Source organism: Cottoperca gobio, chromosome 20 (genome assembly GCF_900634415.1).
Source record: "Cottoperca gobio chromosome 20, fCotGob3.1, whole genome shotgun sequence".
Taxonomy (NCBI): Eukaryota; Metazoa; Chordata; class Actinopteri; order Perciformes; family Bovichtidae; genus Cottoperca; species Cottoperca gobio.
This window is the reverse complement of record NC_041374.1, coordinates 13,614,919-13,635,327: the sequence shown is the minus strand read 5'-3', so window position 1 is coordinate 13,635,327 and position 20,409 is coordinate 13,614,919. Positions and strand designations below refer to the sequence as shown.

The following is a 20,409-nucleotide window of genomic DNA, read 5'->3' as shown; positions in this document are numbered from 1 at the left end:
TTCTCTCAAAGAATCCTGAAGGTTTCCCAAAGTAATCTTTGTGTTTACTCTCAAAATGTCGCTTGAGTTTGGCGGGTTTCATAGCCTCGTTTGCCAACGACTCGTAGCACAAAACACAGTGTGGATTGGGATCCTCTTCATCTCCAGTCCAAAAAAATCCAGATTTGATGTAGTCGCTGTGATATTTCCTCTTCACTTTAGCGCTGGACTTTTCGCGTTCAAGCCGAGTTTCACAGCTTTCAGCCGGGTGGAGGTTGGACGGCGAACCGCTCTCCTGGGACTCAGTAACGCACACAATCACTTGTTGTCGCTGTTGAATCACCTGCATCAGGACGATGCACCTTCACTGTCGCGTCAGATCTTTGATTTAATTTTATTTTAACTGACCCTGTCTTAAGCCATCGATCCATCTTGCCAGCTGACCGCGGTTCAAATTGACCACGCAGATCATTTATGATGTAGGATCCTAAAACGAACCTACGTAGCTACGCTACATCTATGCTACACTCTAGTCTATACTAGTCATTTTTAAACAGTTTGAGAAACACTTTAAACTTATAACATATTAATTTCAAATGTGACATTTTACCAATATACTAACGGTCGCTCACGGACCACCGGTGGTCCGCGGACCACTCTTTGAGATACACTGGTTTAATGCATGACCCCCCTCCATCCCTTGCAACCATCATCAAGAAATCTTGAGATGAGCTCCATCTGGTGGAACACCGCATTATTGTCATGATCAGTCTTGTATAACTCTCAGGTTTTAGCTCATCTATGTGTGTATATCTATGTATGCAGGCCCCAGAGCTAAGAGCCGGCTCTTCTAAGGGAGCCGAGCCATAAGAGCAGAATCTTTGAAAAGAGCCAGACCTCCTATCACTAGAATGAACGATCTGACTCGTTACCAGGGGGAACATAAATAAAAACATGCATGCCACGCTCACACAACGTGTCCAGTGTGAAAAGGGCCTGGCCGTGGAGAGAAAATGACAACGCTAATAACATGAATGATCACTGGAGAAATGCTGTAATTAGTCAGTAACATACCAATCATGGTATTGTTTTTGTTGTGCGCTATTATTTATACTTAACTAAAAATATTGAAGGCTTGAACACTACTTCGTCTCCCCAGCCAGAACCCCCCTAGTGATATTGGTGTAGAACCGCCACTGTCCACCAGTATTAAGAGCAGACACAGTTGGTTGCACCCAGTGATTTACAAAGCTGTAGCTCTTGTCTCCTCATGAAGTACATGTAGTCTGACACTAGATGGAGCCAGAGACTCTGCTGGAGGATGTGTGTAGTTATATGTGCTTAATGCCTTTGCTGATCACAAGGCCCGTAGGATGCACTTCTAATGTACAGCTTTGTCTTTCTTATTATGGAGCAGGATCAGGGATTTAAATTTATAACAATGTAATTGTTACCTCTTATATGTTGGAAAATGCTCACCTGCTGTAATCTGTATCTGTGATAACATTGGGCCGCTGATTCCAGGGAAGGCTGTTAGCATTGAGAAATGGGCGCTCCGGCCGGTTTGCAGGATGGGAGTTGCATGGTGAGCCATCGTCTGCTTTGCAATTGTCTGGAGTGGTTGTGTGTGTCCGTGCGCATAAGCGTTCACTTTGTTTTGGGTGAGGGCCCAAGAAGTGTCGACAGAAAACAGACTTTATTTGTACCATTTTTGCTTGAGTCACACCTTGAATCCAGAGAATTTCTTCTCATTTAAAAAAGGTGATTTAGGAATGTGTCATGATCCTATTTGTTCATGTGAAGCACTTTCATTAGAAAGATGTGAAGACCTTAAATGTTCGTTGGCATTGCAGATTAACACAGTTAATGAAAAAATATTAAACTTAATTAAGGTTATAGGAAAAGAAGACAATATATAATGTAATGTTGTTGATATTTAATATATAATAAATGAGGTGCAGTTTGAAGTGTCAGGTAAATTAATCCTGATCTTCATTAATCCACACTGGAAAGACTATCACATGTATTTGTCCTACCTCAATCAATATGTATTACGACACTACGAATATGTTTCTGCACTATTATGTATTTTCTGCACAACTATGTATTTTCTGCACAATTATGTATTTTCTGCACAACTATGTATTACAAACATAATAGGGGCACTTCCCCTTTAAGAGTAACAGGTCAACAAACCATCACTTCCGGACTGCTGACGGAGGAGCGTGTAGGCGCCAAACTGGGACCAATGAGGAGAAGGTCAACGCCTACTCCATGTATTAGATGCGAATTTTCAAATGTTTGGGCACACCTGGAGCGGAGCCGTGAGACCGCAACGAGGGGGCTTTTTGAGCCATGCGGTCTATGGAAACGGCGACGCGAAATGTGTCCTCAGCTGAGAATATTTTCTTTGTTTGACTTATTGCGTTAAATAAATATATAGATTACACCAGGAGATTGCTGTTTTGATTCGACATTTAAGCTCCGAGTTCTTCAGCTTTTTCCTACCCTTTAGAAGATAACAGATAAATTCTGCAACAATTGAAGACACATTTTTATCTTTTGAATTAAACATTGTGTTCTGAACCCAAGAAGTGTTTGCAAGATGGATGAATGATGAGTGCATTTACTATTGAATACCACACACAGAACAAAAATAGTTCGAATTATATTTATTATTTTAAAAAATACTGCGTACAAATATGTACTGATTGGGAGAAACCGGAGCACCCGGAGGAAACCCAAACAGCCATGGTGAGAACAGAAGTGTTAACTCCTAGAACCCCCAGACTGCACTATGATAAATCAACCTCAAAACATCTGGGATTATGTCAAATACATTTGTAACTACCAACATATAGCTAAAATATACTAAACATTCTAAACAACTCTTGATTACAAAGCAATTATGTTAACTTCCTGTTTTTACAAATAACATTCATACGTGTAGTTGTTACGTTAGACATCGCTCATCAGAGAGGAGAGGACGCTGGCGTTGTTTGTTCGCCGCTTCTCCGTCACAACATATACTGGGAACACCACTCGACTGCTAAACTCCCGGCAGCTAAGAAAACCTGGAACGGACTTTTTTCCTCTCTCCGCCGTCTCACACCAACAACATCTAATCTAGACATCAGACCTCTCCAGCCTGCCACCACATCCACATGGACCTCCTAATCCCCCTCCCCACTGCCGCCTCTCCTAGTTCAACCTGGTTACCCCTCCTGAGCTCCTCCAACTGATCAGCTCATCAACGACTTCCTCACCTCTGCTGATACCGTCCCTCTCCATATTTCAGTCCCGCCTCAAGACGCACCTCCTCTCAACTATCATTTGCTAGCCCCCCCTGTTAACCGTATTATTATTATTCCTTTTTTCTTTCTTCCCTCGTCCTAACCCCATCCCGCACTTCCCCTACTATTGTAAAGCGGCTTTGAGGTCTTGAAAAGCGCTATATAAATTCAATGTATTATTATTATTATTATTATTATTATTATTATTATTATTATTATTATTATTATTATTATACAACTCTTGATTACAAAGCAATTATGTTAACTTCCTATTTTTACAAATATCATTCATATATGCATGCTACTATTTTATAATACACAAGAACACATTGAGCCTACTTCAGATGTTTTGAGATTGATTTACCAACTAATTACCGTGAACCCTGAAGCTGTAGAGGCAGGTGTAGTCCACGTTTCCCCAGTTGTTGTTGATCCGTAGCATCACATGTCTGAAGGCTCCTTGCTCTGGATTCTGGTAAGAGACACGAGAGAGACATGAATAAAGAGAGTCAGGCATTGTAACAGAGACAACAGAGAAAGGATACGGTGTTAGAGAAAGAGAAGACATGTTCATGCACCTTGCATCTGTGTTGATTACGTGGTGTTTGCATGTTTAACATTTGGTTTTAATAGCAGATCCACCTCTATCTATAATACAGTTTAACTCCTGCAGTTTGCAGCCATCAATATGGCAGGAAGAGGTTTTATTCTCAGGAGAAGAGTTGAAACTAATCTCTACTTATTGTCCTATACAAAGCCATATGTTGTGCAGTGATCTGGTAAACCTCACAATCCTTTTTAATTTGACCGATTAACAAAATGCATGTTGATGAAAGCTACACAGTCTCACTCATATCGTACTCACAGGCAGGTCGAAAGTCTGAAATGCTGCTCCGTCTTGATCGTAAACTAGCTTTCCTAAAAAGGTTCCCTCCTCGTCTTCTGTCCTGAGTCCCTGCAGAAGAAAGACAGACAGGTGAGTTGAAGCTTTTGTCGTGCACTGTGTGAAGAACAAAAAGTGTGCAGGAAATATCCACGGTAATAACGGAAAATGTGTAACTTACGTAGACTGAAAACTCCCTCGGTGCACTGGCGATGTGTCCGTGGATGGACTGGCTCTTTGCTATGTGGCCCAGTGTAACTTTAGTGATGGAGACGCGGTGGGAAAGGGAGATGAATAAATGTCCTTGTTCTCCTGAAAAGGTCCAGCAGTTTCCTGGCTGCAATGGTGAATGTCCCTGAGGGGAGGAAGGTTAATATTTGAATCTCCACAGTTCATAAACTACAACTCTTCTCCATTTGATTTGATATTAAATACCAGAAGTTACAGATTCCTACCTGGATCACTCTTCTCTGTGCTTTGGGTGAATACCACCAGTAGAATATTTTATCCCAAACTATGCCAATGTCCTTTTGTGGCCAATATGTGTCTGACGATAAATGATGTAAAACCCTGGCTCCTGCATGCACACAAATCAAGGACACAAATGCAAAGTTATAAATCAACTTCTATGTAAGTTACACAAAAGAGCAGATGATGAAGATGGCTCACCTTGAGACTCTGAGGCAAAGTTGGGTATTGTGTCTGGAGCAAATATGATCATCTGCTGTTTGTATATCTGCAACTCCTGCTGGACTTCATTTAGTTGCATACACAGCATTGCGAAGTGTATCAATTCTGAGGGACACAAAGCAGAACGTTTAGTCATATGATTTTTATTGACAAGGAATATTACGAAAACGTTCACTTGTACGAGAAGTCACTCACGATAAGCCGACCAGAGCAGGGGGAATAACCATTTGATGAACTTTATTGGTCTAGTAGCACTATATCTACTATATCTAGTAGTCCATTTCTGAAAGTTACTTGTGTGTTGTGGGTTGTCGATAGACTCGTGGTGATCTATTGAGTCCACACAACCTTTCCTTCTCTGAAAAACCCTAAAAGACGCAAGAGAAGTAAGTAAAGACTGATCTGTGTGCAGATGTATACGGTGCTAACTCCACAGCATACAGGACACAACATGTGCACACAAACATTACAGCAACTCACCTGCAGATGACCTCCTTGTAGCAAACGGTAGGAGTTCCCTGCTCTGTGTAATAACCTGCTTCCTGCAGGCGTAGACTTCTTCTCAACATGACTGGAAAATGGTAGAAAGAAATCATCATTGACACACATTGACACAGACACACACTCCTGCTTAATACTTCAGCTGTATAGTGTCACTGTGGAGTCACCAGGTGTTCAATTAGTGACTCGAGTGACTATAAACAACATATCATTTGAATAAATGTCAGCTAGTAAATGCACTTTACATCCACATTTACCTTCTTTCATAAATAAGCCTTCATTTAAATGTATACTGAAACAAATCTAAAATACAACACCAAGACAATACACAGCTCGAAGGTACTTTACACTATATAATACTACAATAAATAGGCATGAGTAGACATTAATAATGCACAGAGTGAAGGAGAGAGAGACAAATCAAGGCTTTTAGCAGTTCAGTCTCAAGTTTTAAAACAAATCTTACTTCAGACATTAAGTTTACAACAAGTTAAAATGTTAAAAGAGTTTGGTAACTTACCTTTCAGAGAAAGATATTAATTTATCGAAATCTCTCAAGAGGCGAGTTGAAATGCTTCGATAGTGTTTTCCTTAATCAGAGATAACAATCATATCACGAACGATGTGAACAGATTGAGGTTCTGATAATAATGACTGAGTTCTGCTGGTTTCACCTAAAGGAAAGATTCTAGAAGGAGCATTCCAGCATTCTTTATGTCAGTGAGGTCATAAGAACAGGAAACAGAATTCTCCCAACTTTTATGAATGAACTCATGATTTGTGTATTGATTGATTTTTGACACATTATCAATAAAGTTTTAATTACTTGTATTACTTGCCCCATAGTTCCAAGTCATTTCCTAGAAATAAACTAATTTGTAAGATTTATTTATGTTAAAGGAAAGCATACAGTTCAATAAATATGGAGACTAAAGATTTTCAGTAAAACTGTAAATAAAGAAGAAATATTTCTTTGGGTTTATAATCACCAGTTATTTTAGAAGAAATAAACAAACCTGAAAGAAAATGTTAAGGATTGTGTCTTTATTGCTCTTATAATTTGTACCAAATCTCAAAGTCCGGAAATCACAGACTGTAAAATAAAGAGTTTTTGATTTTACAACCAGCAATGTTTTCCAACATTGCAAATGTGTATCTTACACAGAATTAAATATAGATGTAATGTAGTCTATATTTATACTGCAATAAAGTGTATATTTGAACAATGCATCTTTTTTCTTCTTTGCATCTAACACAGAAAATGTGTTTTTATCCAGTAAATATTTCAAACACTTCCACATTTCATCATTACACACACAGTAAGTTAATTATTTAATGTTGAAAAGCGTAAAACAGTAAATATAATATCTAGATAAAACAGAAAGGCCTAGCCCTGTATTCGATCTGTAAATACAGGATTACAACGAATTTACTTTCAAACTGGTTGACTCGTTTTAAAAGCCAAGGCCAATAGGGAGTAGCCTGATGTGAAATAAATCCAAGTTACTAAATCTATCTGGTGCTGCTCTTCTCATTCATCTGTTTTTTTTATGTTTATATTTGCTTTAAGCCACAAAACCAAACCCTGTGTTAATTATTACAGTCATAATAACCGTTTCTGTTAGCTACATTTAGAAAAAAGCGAGTCAAAGCTAGGCTCCGTTGGGCTTCCGTACATACGAGAATACGGAAGCTCATTTGACGAGAAGGTTTTCGGGGTGTGTCAGTCAACCTGTAAATAATATAGCTGATGTCTGAAGTCTTCCTGTGACGGAAAGACTCCTGAACACTCGTGGTCTATCAGAAAACTGTAAGTAGAGGATACATGTCATTCCGTTTTTGACGATTATTTAGTGCGTAGACAGTTGGAGTAACAGCAGTAAGTGTATCCAGACTATACGCACATTATTTATAATTAGTTTGACTGTCATTGTGTTACAGGTGAAAGGTTCTAATTGTATAGGCGTTAACGCTGGCTGACTCATGGTCTGGCGTTAAAAATAGATCTAAAGTGTTCGTGTTTGTAATTGTAAGTATATTGTAATATATAACTACTTAATGTAACATAATAAGTAGTTTCCTTTTGCTACCCAAAAGCAATATTAACCATTTTAGCTTTCTTTATTCTTTTGAAAAATCTGGAATCGTAATACTTTCTTGAATGTATTATGTTTAAAATGTAATATTAATCTGTTGGTAAATGTGCATACATACATCCTACAATGCAGCTTACTTCAACAACAACTAATAATGATAACAACCAATTCTTAAAATGTTACTAATATGTTTATGTTAAGATGAATGATGTAATGATTAATACGCTGCCCTCCTGTCTTTGTATCAGACACAATGGCATCACCAACCCCTCTGTCCAAGGCCAACACCACCTTCGCTCTGGCTTTGCTCAAAAAGCTGGGCGATAACGACAATACCGCAAATATCTTCTACTCCCCTTTCAGCATCTCTTCAGCCCTGGCTATGGTGATGCTGGGGGCTGGGGGCAACACAGCTGCACAGATGTCAGAGGTATATTAAACACGCACATGCACATGCACACACACACACACACACACACACACACACACACACACACACACACACACACACACACACACACACACACACACACACACACACACACACACACAATGTCTTTGTGAAAAGCAACAGATTAACATTAACAGCATTACAGGTTGGTGAACCTTGTTCAGCGTGATTTTGTAAAGCTTATAATCAACAGTGTCATTGTTTTGTCCATCTGACGGACCATAATGTTAGCCCAGCAAGATAGGGGGATACATTTGATAGGAATGAAGGGCAGGGTGAAGTACTGCAGGCATGTAAGCCCTCAGTCAGTATGAATCGCCAGTTTTGTCTTTCAGCGTCAGCAAAAATGACAAAGATCTATTCTGTTCAGACTCTGACTAGGTTTTAAGGGGGCGGCTCCGTGTTGTGTTACTATAGGAACGTGAAACGTAACACGTAGGTGTAAGGGCAATAAAGATATAGGTAAAGTAATCTGTACACCTTATCAGTTCTCCTTAGGTTGCGTTTAATGAGTAGTTCTCAACGTTGAGTTTCTGAATAGATGCAAGCTGGAAGAATATTTGCAGTCCTCTGTATTAAACTCAATTGGACAATAAATAGTCTATTCCAATCATTCCAATCTTTCACTCCTACTATACTCCCATGTACTATGTCGATACAGCAGATTTGGAAGTATGGGGTTCCTTTGGGGAACCATTGTCATAGCTTGATTGAAGTCTATTCAGTGGTTTTCAGTAATATGTGTTGTTTAATGGAATAATGTTTGATTTATACTTTTACACCTTGAGGGAGAATAAAAAACCTTCACACAATGGCCTTCTGTACACCAGAAGAAACAGCAGAAGGGGAATTATTACAATGAGATATTCAGTAGAGGAAGTTGGGACATTTAGGTAGAATAAACATAGTGTAAAACCAAAACATTTTATGACATTTTTCTGAAGAATTGCTAAAGCAAAGCCACACCCAGATAACTATGCCCTGGTGGAAGTGTGTGGGAGGGGAGGGGAAAGGAAGGTGGCTTCATCGCAAAGCCAACATGTTTCCTCACGTTGTTTGAAATGATAATCGTGAAGAAAGTGATCAATTGTTTGAAGAGCAACGTGACAGTCGATAGTGATAAGGGGTTATTCACAGAAATGCACAAGAATTTCATTTATAATAATAATAATAATAATAATAATAATAATAATAATAATAATAATAATAATATAGCAAATGTGATAGTAACATGTGGCTGCTGAAAGCACTTAGGAGAAAGTCCAGCTGTGTGAACTAGTTTCTTATAACTTTGTCTTTAGCAAGCTGGCCAACATTTGCTCTACAAATACTGCAGTCTGTTGATGGGAATAAGAAATGTGAGAGTCAGCAATGACATCACCTGAATGTCATTTATGTTCCAGACAACCAAAAACACGATGATTCAATACAATTGGGAAATGTGCATACACTGGCACATATGAAGAAGAAATGTTCTCAGTCAGTGGGTCGTGAACACATCACCTACTATAAGTACTATTCATGAACATGGGAACTTATCAAAGTTACAGTTCAGTTCAGTTCAAGATGTTCTGAAGAAGAATCTGGAAATATCACTTGAGCTTTACAACTAAGAAGTCTTGTTGATTTAGTCTAAACCTTTAGTTGTTGGACACACCCTCTCAGCCATGTTGAGCTCAAGTAACCCTTCATCGTCCAAATGTGTTCATTTGAATTTATTTTAAACTGTTATACAACACTGTTAATTATATCTTCTTCTTTTTTTTTTTGCTGTCGAAACAAAGAATTCCTGCTTAAATGTTTTCTTCAATTTTGGCCCTGTGCCAGCTTGTACACCTTCCCCAGGGCACACCAATTTGCTCAGGAAGGTTTTAAAAAGCCAAGACTCACCAGCAACTGTGTGGTTCCACTTTAGGACCTCCACTCACCATTACAGAGAGAGACAAGAGTGAGAGCCGTGACTGATGAGGTCAATGCAATTACTCTCACTCTCTTGATCTATAACTATCATCCTCTCTCTATATTTATATGCTGGAGAGGGGTTCATCCCACAACTGCAGAAAAGTGTTTCAGTGAGCATCAACTATAAGTTCACTCACCTCTCTTTTATCAGCTGTTTGACTTGGCATCATGTTTGATCCATCTTTCCAATCGAAGGGTAATGAAGTGTACAAGGCCTGCAGAATACGACCCAACCCACACGTCACTGCTAGGATGATATTATGACTTCCTTTACACGGCCAGAGACGCATGGTGTCTAACTTAACAGTGAACACTACCACTCCTAGGTGCTCTGCTTTACTGAGGCACAGAAGAAGCAGCAGATACCGATGGGAATGCAGCAACAGGTCGACTTCATGCTGCCAGCATTTCTGCAAAAGGTGGTAACAAAGCTAACAGTATGATCAACTCACATTTTAGGGGATTTTTTTTTTACTAATGGTCTGATGTCATCTGGTGACTCTGGTGCTCTTTTGGTGGAGCTGGTGGTTTCAGAGAGAATTTCATGCTGGTTCTCACTCTGCTTTGCTGATCTCCACTGCTGCCGCCTCGATCTGAATTTTTGAAAAACATCAACAATGCAAGGCAGCCGCCCGAGTTGTATGCTGTTGACTGAAGGTTTAGCGTGTGTATCCAACCTCTCAAAAGTATTTCATAATACACAGGAATGTATTATTCTTTTTATCTCTTATAAGCAGCTGCTGGAAACTGTCACTTACAGTAAAATGCAGTAGGAAAATAGATTACACACAAAGGAAGTTTATTTGCCTTGTGTACTACTCTGATAACACTCTTGTACGTGGTTGATAACAATAATCAACCAAGCAAACGTCAATTTGACTTTCTACGGAAATGACTTTTGGATGCACACCAGCCAAAACATAGCATCCGGAATTCAGTTGAATAAAACATGACTATGTAAATAACAACATGGTGGAGGGATGTCTTCATGTGAATGTTTGTGGAAAGGCTCATCAAAGCTTGGGCAGACATTTCCTCGGGTTCTTTGAAGTCAGTGTTTAAGGTGTTGGAAGTGTTTCTTTATTTTTTGCCTTTTGACATGTTTCAATCTGTGTTGGGGTGTGGTACGTTACCTTTGACATGTAAATGATTTAGGTGTTCTCAGACACAATATGTGGAGAATGGATTACTGAAGGATTGCCTTACAATTTAAGTTGAAATGTTTTGATCTAATATACCACCTTACCCATTAATTGATGAGAAAGTCCAAGTCATTCGATTATTCCCAGTAGATCATTGTGGGCCAATCCAGCCGTGTTATACTGATCACATTTGCATAACCCACATTTTTCAGTCCTTCCCTCTTTTGTGTTTTTTGTTTTTTGATTTACAAGAGAGAACCATAAATATATCATATTTAATTTCCTTATTTCACGTGAACGATTCTAGTTACCCACCACCATTCAACATAATGTGTGAAAATACCCAGCATAGATCACCAAAGTAAACTATCTACAAGGAAAGCGTTGCATATGTATTCTCATCACTTAATAGGCAAGATGACCAGGCTAATATAGTGTTTATAATAGACTGGTCTGTTACATGCTCAATGCATCTCTGTAACACGTGTCTACTTTGTCCACAGTGCCTGAAAACCAAGGACTGTCATGATGATGTCCATGTGAGCTTCGCCCAACTGCTGAGCGAGCTCAACAAGGCTGACGCTCCGAACACCCTCAGTGTTGCCAACAGGCTGTACGGGGAGCAGTCCTACCAGTTTGTTGAGGTGTGTGTGTGTGTGTGTGTGTATCTTCATGAGTAGTTTTGTTTACATATTATTAGGCGTGACTAAATGGGAGGCACACATCGGAATCTGCACGCTTTGTAAGAAGGAATGAGGGAGTGGACAGTAGGACGGCATACAACCAAGTAAAACCGTGATTGTTAAAATAGTTTTTGTAGTTATGACTTTTAATCCCACTAACTAATGTTGAAATGTCATTATTTTGTTTGGGGGGATCAGAATCAGTAAATGTGTTGGTGATGGTTTCAGGATTTCTTAGGAAAAACCAAGAAGCACTACAGCGCAGAGCTGGAGTCTGTGGACTTTGTAACCAGCTCAGAGGCGGCCAGGCTCAACATCAACAGCTGGGTGGGCGAGCAGACACAAGGTGCATCACACACACTGACTTACACACAACAAACGTGGAAATTGAGTTTGCCATTTTTCAAAGCCTTCAGACATGCTTTCAGTTGTGCGACATTGCTTCACGTACATGTGTCCATGTTGTGTCCCAGGCAAAATTAACAATGTGCTGGCTGAGGGTGTGGTGGACAACATGACCAGGCTGGTGCTGGTCAATGCCATCTACTTCAAAGGCAACTGGAACAGGCAGTTTCAGAAGAGTTCCACACGTGAGACTGAGTTTAGACTCAACAAGGTAACACCGCTCAAAAAGAAAACACATTCAATTGACTAACAATGATTGGCAAAAAAAAGTCAGTGAATATGAGTTTTTAAAACTGTATTGCCTGGTAGCATATACCATTTAGGTAAAGGAGGCTTATTTTGACTTCTTCATTGGAAGTAGTGAAAAAAGGTGAATGAAACCGGGCCAAATGGTGGAGACCAGGGATGAAGACGGTAAAATGTGATTACTTAATAAAAGGGTATTTGTCGGACATGTTTATCCATCCATCCATCCATCGTCTACCGCTTATCTGGGATCGGGTCGCGGGGGCAGCAGCTCCAGTAAGGAACCCCAATCTTCCCTTCTCCGGGCCACATCCTCCAGCTCCGACTGGGGGATCCTGAGGCGTTCCCAGGCCAGTGAGGAGATGCATGTTTATATTGCATATAAATCAAGATTAAGAGGGAGTATTTGCCAATGGCAGGGATTGGATGAAAGTTTCAAATATGTCGCACCTCCGACCAAATTGACCTATTTTTCTGTTTGTTGTTTTCAGAATGACACCAAGAAAGTGAAGATGATGCACCAGAAAGCCAAGTTCCCTTTCACCTACATCCCTGAAGCTGAATGCCAGGTGATGCAATTTAATGAATAAATCAATTAATACCGTTTGTCTGTCAGCATATCTGTCAGTCCATACCGTTAACCGGCCGGGCAAAAATGTAACAATCATTTCTAACATTTGTTCGTGAGGTTAAGCAGGATATTGTGAGATGTGAATGATAAAAAGGAGAATTGATTAGATTTTGGTAACGATCAGTCTTACCATAACTGTGAAACTAACTACCTTAACAAGGGTTTATTTATTGCATGTAATCCCTATAAACCAGTATACTGTATATTAACTGTTATTAATGTTTGAAACTCTCTGTTGGACAGATCCTTGAGATGCCATACAAAGGAAAGGAGCTCAGCATGCTCATCTTTTTACCCAATAGTATGGATGACAATACAACAGGTCTGGAGAAGGTATGACACACACGCACACACACACACACACACACACACACACACACACACACACACACACTTGCACGTATAAAGAAACCCACAAGACACAGGACAAACTAATAATACATTTTGCGTCCACCCCCAGCTGGAGAAGCAGCTGACCTATGAGAACTTTGTGGAGTGGACTCGTCCAGACATGATGGATAATGTTGAGGTCCAGGTGGGACTTCCTCAGTTCAAGATGGAAGAGTTTTATGACCTGAAGAATGTCCTGGTCAGCATGGGCATGGCGGATGCCTTCGACATGACGAAGAGTGACTTCTCTGGTAGGACATGTGCCTGGATCATATTAGATATAGTCGTTATAATTAAAAGATCAGGCAGCCGAACCCTGCACTGGCACCTGTCAACGTGCTCAACATTGCTGTCATGTAGGTGGAGACCAGGCATTGTATTGATTTAAAATATTCTGTCTCCGTCTTTTCTTTCACAGGCATGTCTCCCTCCAACGAGCTGGTACTGTCAAAGGTCGTCCACAAGGCTTTTGTGGAGGTCAACGAGGAGGGAACTGAGGCTGCTGCTGCCACTGCTGCCGTCATGATGCTGCGCTGTGCCATGCGAAACGCCTTCGTCGCAGACCACCCCTTCCTCTTCTTCATCCGACACAACCCCTCCATGAGCATTCTCTTTGCTGGCCGATACTGCTCCCCTGAGTGAGCAGTGGTTCTCAATGGGGACAACATATTTACAACACATTTACTATTGCAACAGTATAACATTTAATTTTGTATTATTGGATAGATGTTGAGAATCACCACTCGAGTTTCCTATAGCTAATCACACCCTGAGTTCCCGTCCTATATTTCCAACACCAGAATGATGAGTAAAAACTGTGGTGTTGGATTTTCTTAACTGTGTCTTCTTGTCTGAATCACTTCTTACACGAGTGAATGAATGATGACTCTGTTTATCCTGAATATCAGGTTCTTGCATTGGTTTACTTTGTTTTTGTAATGCAGGTATGGCCCTAATTGCTGCACCCTAACGCCCGACCCTAGGTAATCTATAACAATGAAGTCTGGTTTATCTTATCTTAAACCTTACACCCTTTGAAATTATTTGCCTTTATCACAATTTCTATTATGCCTCTTTTCTTTCAATCTCCAGCACAGAACTGTACTTGTATACTATATGAATATGTATATGACTGTTGCAAGATTCACTGCACTGTATCTACAGTACAAGCAATTTCACCGTTTCATATATTCAGCTAACCAAAGAGAATAATGTGATGAAATCACACTGTCTGATATATATATATCCTTGGTATTGGAATTATAATCAAACAAATGCAGTTGTTTGTAATTGTGACATTATGCATATATTAAATATAGAATATACAAAACCTAGAGCTTACACAAAGGTTTGAACTGGCATGGAGTCCAGGTAATGTTTATGTATCTTTATGCTTTTTCATGTGGAATAAAAGTGTGTGTGCTTCACAAATATTGTGTGTGTGTGATAACCTGTTGTTTGAACAGACATTGTGGACAAGTGTTAATACTACACTAGTTGTCTATGAGAAGTCTTTAACATATTACACTGTTAATGATGAACCTGAACTGACAGTAGTGTAATGCTTTGATCAATTATATATGAGGAAGAATAAGTATATTACAGGAACTACTTTTAGTGTCCTATTTCTACAGGCTTTTCTTCCCTGAAAGCACAACAGTAATACATGTCAGTAACACATGTTCTTTAAAGTAAACACTGTTTGAAGACTTAAAGAAAATTTAGGGGATCAAATGTACCTGCAAGTGAGAGTATAATGGTACAAGCAAGTACTTAGGCAAGTGAGTATTTTGACAATTTTTATGCATATTTTCCAAGGTCAGTTCAAGGTATAAACTGACCTAAACCCTATTGAGAACATGTGGGCCCTTCTTAAATGGAAGATTTACAGTGAAGGTAACCAGTCCACCTCTCTGAACAGTGTGTGAGTTTCTGGATCGTCAACAGATCAAGAAACTGACAGACTGGAAGGCTTGTGACTGTTATTGAAAAGAAGGGGGGCTATATTGGTCACTGATTATATATTTTGGTCAGAGAAGTTTATTTGTAAATTTGAGTTGTTTGTTTATTACTCTCACTTTAACAGATGGAAGTAGAAGAAGTGAGATGGGAAAACTTTCGTTTTTCATTTAGTTGCATTATTCTGCACACTAATAGTTGCCCAATAATGGTGCACACATAGATATTCTCCGAAGAAAGTCAAAACTTCACTTTTACTTTCTTAAATATTCAGGTTTGAGGTTTATAAACATTTTGGATTAACCGAGAGCACTGTAGTTGTTCAATAATAAAATTAATTCTCAAAATTACAACTTGCCTAATAATTGTGTACACAGTGTATAGTGTCTTAAATATAGCAAGGAGGGAGAGGAGTGATTTGTCGTTGTCAGTACACAAATGGCCCACATAATGCATGTCAGTAAATGCATCTTACTCCAGCACAGTAGGTGGTGCTAATGCATCGCAATGTCGAAGTCGAAGAAGAAGAAACTGTTAGGAAGTGCGCTTCTGGATAACTTCCTAGTTGTCAGGTTTTGAAGTCGGGTTATTCAAAGACAAGTTATTTACAAAAACATGACCGCAACATTACCAGAAATCTCTTAAAACTGAGATGACAGAAACGGACACTTTGGCTAACGACCTACAGCTCATGACGACTAACTACAAACACTAATTTAGCTCCCAGTGCTGCCTGCTAATCCGGTTTTACCTTCTTGGTTGGTGATGGAGAGGCTAATAACAAAGCTTACAGAAAAACATGTCCTTTTCACTGCTTCCTTCGCTTTACGACTGGCCTTGGTCGCTTATGGAGACTACCAGGATAGGACTATGGATGTGAAGTATACTGACATTGACTACCATGTGTTTACAGATGCTGCAAGATTCATTACTGAGGTAAAAGCAATAAGCATAAAGCTACTTTAAGTTTGGTAATATAATACTGGGTTAACAATGAAAAAGACTAGTAGTGGAAAGTGACACTGACAGTATTTGTGATACTTTAAGTACACTTTGTTGCTAATTCTTCTGTGTTGTAGTAATAATAATGTAACATCATTTCAATGTGGGACACTTTTTCACAGGGGCAGTCACCGTACAACAGATCAACCTACCGCTACACCCCTCTCCTAGCCTGGCTGCTCACCCCCAACATCTACCTCAGCATGGTGTTTGGCAAGATCCTCTTTATTGTGTGTGATGTGCTGTCAGGACTGCTCATCTACAGAATCCTCCGCCTGAGAGGTCTGGGCTCTGAGGTATGTTTTCAGACAATTTGTTTTAATCTGTCTGTTCCATGTTTAACAACAATCCTTTATTAGGGTAGATTATTTATATTTGCAGTCTATTGTTGGACATATTTAAATCATGTTGTCCAGTAATACAACAGTTTAGAGCATAGGTCACTAACCGCGGTCCGAGTCCAGACCCAGACGCCGACCTATCCGGACCCGGACCTGGATCTATAATCAATAAATTATTAAGGGATTTTCAATTTTGACGGGGCGCTTCTATTTTAACCGGCGCAGCTTTTCTCGTTTTTACGGCACTGGTTTAGAGGTTCAGGAAACTCACAGACAGAAAAGTCAACAGAGCTTTCAACCTAGGACTCATTGACTTATTCATGTTCATCCTTCCCACTGTAGCACGAAACCAGCGTCTCATATGCTCAGAGACCGTGGTGCTCATTAAAAGTGGTGATGTTAAACGTCACTATGAGACAAAGCACAATGTTTTTGACCAAACATACCCACTCAAGTCTGAACTGAGGTCACAGAAAATAAGCACTCAGAGCCCAATATGATTTTGATTTGTGACAAAATAAAGCAAATAGGCCACCTGTCAGCATCATCAGCCACAGAGAACAGTTTAACCCAGGATGTGCTAGTTTGGGTTAAACTGTTCAGTTGTTAAGATGTGTTGAGACTGATTTATTCTATCATTGGTTGAGAGTTAAATCAAGATGTGAAACAGTTAAAGAAAAAGGGAAACTCAAGCTGCTGCTACACTTTATTTTATTTTTCTAAGTTTAAGCACTTTATTTTAAGATGCACAAAAGCTATTTTATTTATTTTCTCAATTTTATTTTTAAATGCAGCCCGAGAAGAACACTATACATATCTACAGTATTATATATATATATATATATATATATATATATATATATATATATATATATCTGTATAGTTCAATGTTAAGTGACAATAAATATTGTCTAAATGTTTTTAAATTGTACTTTCTTTATTAGATTTGACAGTCAGTTGTTGATGACGTGCAGACGTTGATACAGCTACTAGGCGGCTTCAATATATCTCACACTAATTCATATCGCAAGTTAGACATTATGATGCTCCGGACCTTTGCTTGCGGACATTTTCTCTAACTGAACCTCTTTGAATTTTAGTTGAGTAGTTTAAAGGCTTCTTGCAAATGCATATTATGTTGTGTTTTGGGGGATTTATGTTTAGACTGCACGTCGTGTTTGTTCCCTGTGGCTCCTCAACCCACTGCCCATGGGAGTATCCAGCCGAGGGAATGCTGAGTCAATCCTGGCAGCTCTGGTGCTGGGGACGTTACTCTGTATGGAAGGTAGGGGTGTGGACGTTGTGTGTTTGGAGCCTAGGAGCTTGGAAAATACATTTTTATCTCTGTAAAAATAATATAGACATTGATAATTTTGTAATGTAATGTCGAATCACAGCTAATACCTTTGACCTCCTTTATTCTAGCCCGGCTTCTGACGTGGGCAGCCATACTCTATGGTCTGTCGGTCCATATGAAGATCTACCCCATTACATATGCTCTGCCCATCGCTCTGTCCCTGCGCACAACGGTGACCAGATCAGAGGAGGACAAAAAGGGGTGTAGGTGGAGGAGGTTCATGCAGTTTACGGGAAGCTTCCTCAACAGGCAGCTTTTCCTCTTTGCAAGTGTGGCCGGAGGAATGTTCTGTATGCTCACAGCACTCTTCTATTACATGTGAGATGAAAAAAGAAACTTAAAGTTAAACTTTAACTTTTTAAACTTTAATTATTCAGCTGGTGACATAAGATGTTGAATTACATTATTGATATAAATTGCTAAAAAGCAAATGTCCAAATGTTACTTTGAAGATGATTAGTTATTATCTGGGAACATTGAAATCTGGTTCTAAAGTTAATTTCTTGTTAGTTTGGCTATTTGAGATATATAAAAAAGTTCTTGTCTTCAGATTGTAAAAAAAGGATGTAGCCAGTTGCTTGAAAAGTCTGATTTAAGTATTTCTAAAATGACATAATCCACATTATCACTTATTTGAAGAAATACCCTTTCAAATAAAGTAAATCATACTTTAACAATCCTCTCCTGTATTGTCAGGTATGGGTGGGAGTTCCTTCATGAGACCTACTTGTACCATCTAACCAGAAGAGACATCAGGCACAACTTCTCTCCATACTTCTACATGCTCTACCTCACCACAGGTATTCACCCATGTAGCCATTTATAGCCTAGGGAGACAGAACAAAGACCAGCGTAAAGCTCAAGCTCATGTGCATTGTTTATTATATCAGTTATAATATTGGAAGTATGTTTATTAGGTATTTTACTTGCACCTCTGGGTTAGTAAGGAGTGTAAACCTGCAGGAAATGATGCAGCTTTCTAAGCCTGGTCCAATGAATGCATCTTTTGTTGGTGCAGACAGCAGGTGGAGCCAGTGGCTTGGCCTGGCAGCATTCCTGCCACAGCTCGTCCTGCTGTTGGTAGCATCATGGGTCTTTCACTCCGACCTGGCCTTCTGCTGTTTCTTGCACACCGCCATCTTTGTCTCTTTAAACAAAGTCTGCACTTCACAGGTACATCGACAGAGTCGAAGTAGAGACTATCCAATGCATTGTCATGCAGTCGTTATCAGATAAAGTTATTCTCAAGAGAGTATTAGGCCCGTCTGTCATCTCAATCCTCTAAATTATTTTCAGGAGTGAGATTGCTGTAAAGAAACAGGGGATGCTTGTCAAATAGGATCTAAATAAGAAAAGAGACTGTATTTTCCTTCCATAGTACTTCCTGTGGTACCTGTGTCTACTCCCTCTGGTCATCCCTAACCTGAGTCTGTCACTGAAACGGGGAGTGGGACTACTGCTCCTCTGGTTTGCTGGACAGGTAATTCAATTTATTGCAATTTGGGTTGCAATTAAATAAGACTTAAGAACTGCACCTAGTTAAAACAATATTAACATATCAGCACAAAATGCCATAAATGACAGTGGCTGGAAAACAGTGCATCTTAAGTGGAAAATACATTAATAATGAAAAGGCTGTTTTATTTTCTCTCCACTATCAGGTTATATGGTTGGGCCCAGCCTACTTCCTGGAGTTTGAAGGCTACAACACCTTCCTATGGATCTGGCTTGCTGGATTGCTCTTCTTGATCATCAACTCCTCCATCTTGATTCAGATAGTAGCACATTATAAGCCAACACAAACTCTACAGAGGCCGAAGGTTGAATGACTTTCATTTTACCTGATGATGATGATGATGATGTACTATGGCTGTTAAAATAATAATAATAATAATAATAATAATAAAATAAAGTGTATATTTATCTAATTCTCAGTCTCCCCAGAATGTAATTAATTTCTGTAAATCTTAATCATTTTAGCACAGAATATATTCATACAGTGCTATTTGCTAAATAGACTGAATCCACTGTTTAATTTCCAGTCATTCTGAGTTCTGCCCATTGATTGAATGGTTGCCACTGTTGACCAAAACACTTTAGAAAACTGCTGTTGCTCTGCTGGTCACTTCCACCTGTTGCCACGCCATATGACAAAGCATATGTTTTACGTTGTCAATGGCAAAATACAGGCTGTAGATCCGATATCACTCACAGCTTAAGTTTAACAACCATGATGTAACATCTATCTGATCTATGTAACGCATCCTGCAGAGGGTTTTGGTTGACAGTCGCCACATGATTACATCGGGAGAAATAGGCAGAGTTTGTATAGCTTGGCGTCACTCAGTCGGAGTATCTCACTTCCATGTCGGTGCTCACTTCTCACATTTGAAGCAGA

The 20,409-nt window shown here is 39.5% G+C and overlaps 3 protein-coding genes across 7 annotated transcripts; 2 read left to right on the top strand and 1 right to left on the bottom strand.

Annotated features, from left to right (window-relative positions):
* Positions 1 to 3,390: 3,390 nt before the first annotated feature.
* LOC115025248 (SUN domain-containing protein 2-like) lies at positions 3,391 to 6,230 on the bottom strand. Of its 2 annotated transcripts, XM_029457292.1 has the most exons (8): positions 5,867 to 6,230; positions 5,326 to 5,416; positions 5,041 to 5,213; positions 4,825 to 4,950; positions 4,611 to 4,732; positions 4,337 to 4,510; positions 4,138 to 4,227; positions 3,391 to 3,744 (listed from the first exon to the last, which is right to left on the bottom strand). In XM_029457292.1, the coding sequence occupies exons 2-8, from the start codon at positions 5,412 to 5,414 to the stop codon at positions 3,640 to 3,642; spliced, it is 879 nt and encodes a 292-aa protein (XP_029313152.1). In that variant the 5' UTR covers positions 5,415 to 5,416; positions 5,867 to 6,230; the 3' UTR covers positions 3,391 to 3,639. The 2 variants fall into 2 exon arrangements, with proteins under 2 accessions (XP_029313152.1, XP_029313151.1); XM_029457291.1 differs by lacking the exon at positions 5,867 to 6,230 and having other exon boundaries at positions 5,326 to 5,813.
* A 797-nt stretch (positions 6,231 to 7,027) lies between these two features.
* Positions 7,028 to 14,783, top strand: LOC115025246 (leukocyte elastase inhibitor-like). Of its 4 annotated transcripts, none has more exons than XM_029457290.1 (10): positions 7,028 to 7,156; positions 7,691 to 7,872; positions 10,182 to 10,274; positions 11,501 to 11,641; positions 11,909 to 12,026; positions 12,154 to 12,296; positions 12,823 to 12,900; positions 13,206 to 13,295; positions 13,423 to 13,603; positions 13,771 to 14,783. In XM_029457290.1, exons 2-10 carry the CDS (start codon positions 7,696 to 7,698, stop codon positions 13,992 to 13,994), a joined length of 1,245 nt encoding a protein of 414 aa, XP_029313150.1. In that variant the 5' UTR covers positions 7,028 to 7,156; positions 7,691 to 7,695; the 3' UTR covers positions 13,995 to 14,783. The 4 variants fall into 4 exon arrangements, with proteins under 4 accessions (XP_029313150.1, XP_029313147.1, XP_029313148.1 ...); XM_029457288.1 differs by lacking the exon at positions 10,182 to 10,274 and adding an exon at positions 7,288 to 7,375 and having other exon boundaries at positions 7,097 to 7,156; positions 13,771 to 13,994; XM_029457287.1 differs by lacking the exon at positions 10,182 to 10,274 and having other exon boundaries at positions 13,771 to 13,994.
* Positions 14,784 to 15,811: 1,028 nt separating this feature from the next.
* pigm (phosphatidylinositol glycan anchor biosynthesis, class M) lies at positions 15,812 to 19,939 on the top strand. Its single transcript, XM_029457286.1, has 8 exons — positions 15,812 to 16,247; positions 16,436 to 16,609; positions 17,819 to 17,939; positions 18,080 to 18,329; positions 18,708 to 18,811; positions 19,030 to 19,184; positions 19,390 to 19,491; positions 19,673 to 19,939. Exons 1-8 carry the CDS (start codon positions 16,077 to 16,079, stop codon positions 19,838 to 19,840), a joined length of 1,245 nt encoding a protein of 414 aa, XP_029313146.1. The 5' UTR covers positions 15,812 to 16,076; the 3' UTR covers positions 19,841 to 19,939.
* Positions 19,940 to 20,409: the final 470 nt, after the last annotated feature.

Excerpts from the sequence above, each read along its gene's own strand:
- LOC115025248 (XM_029457291.1), bottom strand. The coding sequence starts at position 5,444 with ATGATGATTTCTTTCTACCATTTTCCAGTCATGTTGAGAAGAAGTCTA. Across the intron at positions 4,951-5,040 it reads CCTGCTCTGGTCGGCTTATC|AATTGATACACTTCGCAATG; the intron begins GTGAGTGACTTC and ends TGTGTCCCTCAG. Across the intron at positions 3,745-4,137 it reads TTCAGACTTTCGACCTGCCT|AATCCAGAGCAAGGAGCCTT; the intron begins GTGAGTACGATA and ends GTCTCTTACCAG.
- LOC115025246 (XM_029457290.1), top strand. The coding sequence starts at position 7,696 with ATGGCATCACCAACCCCTCTGTCCAAGGCCAACACCACCTTCGCTCTG. Across the intron at positions 12,901-13,205 it reads TCCCTGAAGCTGAATGCCAG|ATCCTTGAGATGCCATACAA; the intron begins GTGATGCAATTT and ends TCTGTTGGACAG. Across the intron at positions 13,604-13,770 it reads GACGAAGAGTGACTTCTCTG|GCATGTCTCCCTCCAACGAG; the intron begins GTAGGACATGTG and ends TTTCTTTCACAG.
- pigm (XM_029457286.1), top strand. The coding sequence starts at position 16,077 with ATGGAGAGGCTAATAACAAAGCTTACAGAAAAACATGTCCTTTTCACT. Across the intron at positions 16,248-16,435 it reads CTGCAAGATTCATTACTGAG|GGGCAGTCACCGTACAACAG; the intron begins GTAAAAGCAATA and ends ACTTTTTCACAG. Across the intron at positions 18,812-19,029 it reads CATGCTCTACCTCACCACAG|ACAGCAGGTGGAGCCAGTGG; the intron begins GTATTCACCCAT and ends TTGTTGGTGCAG.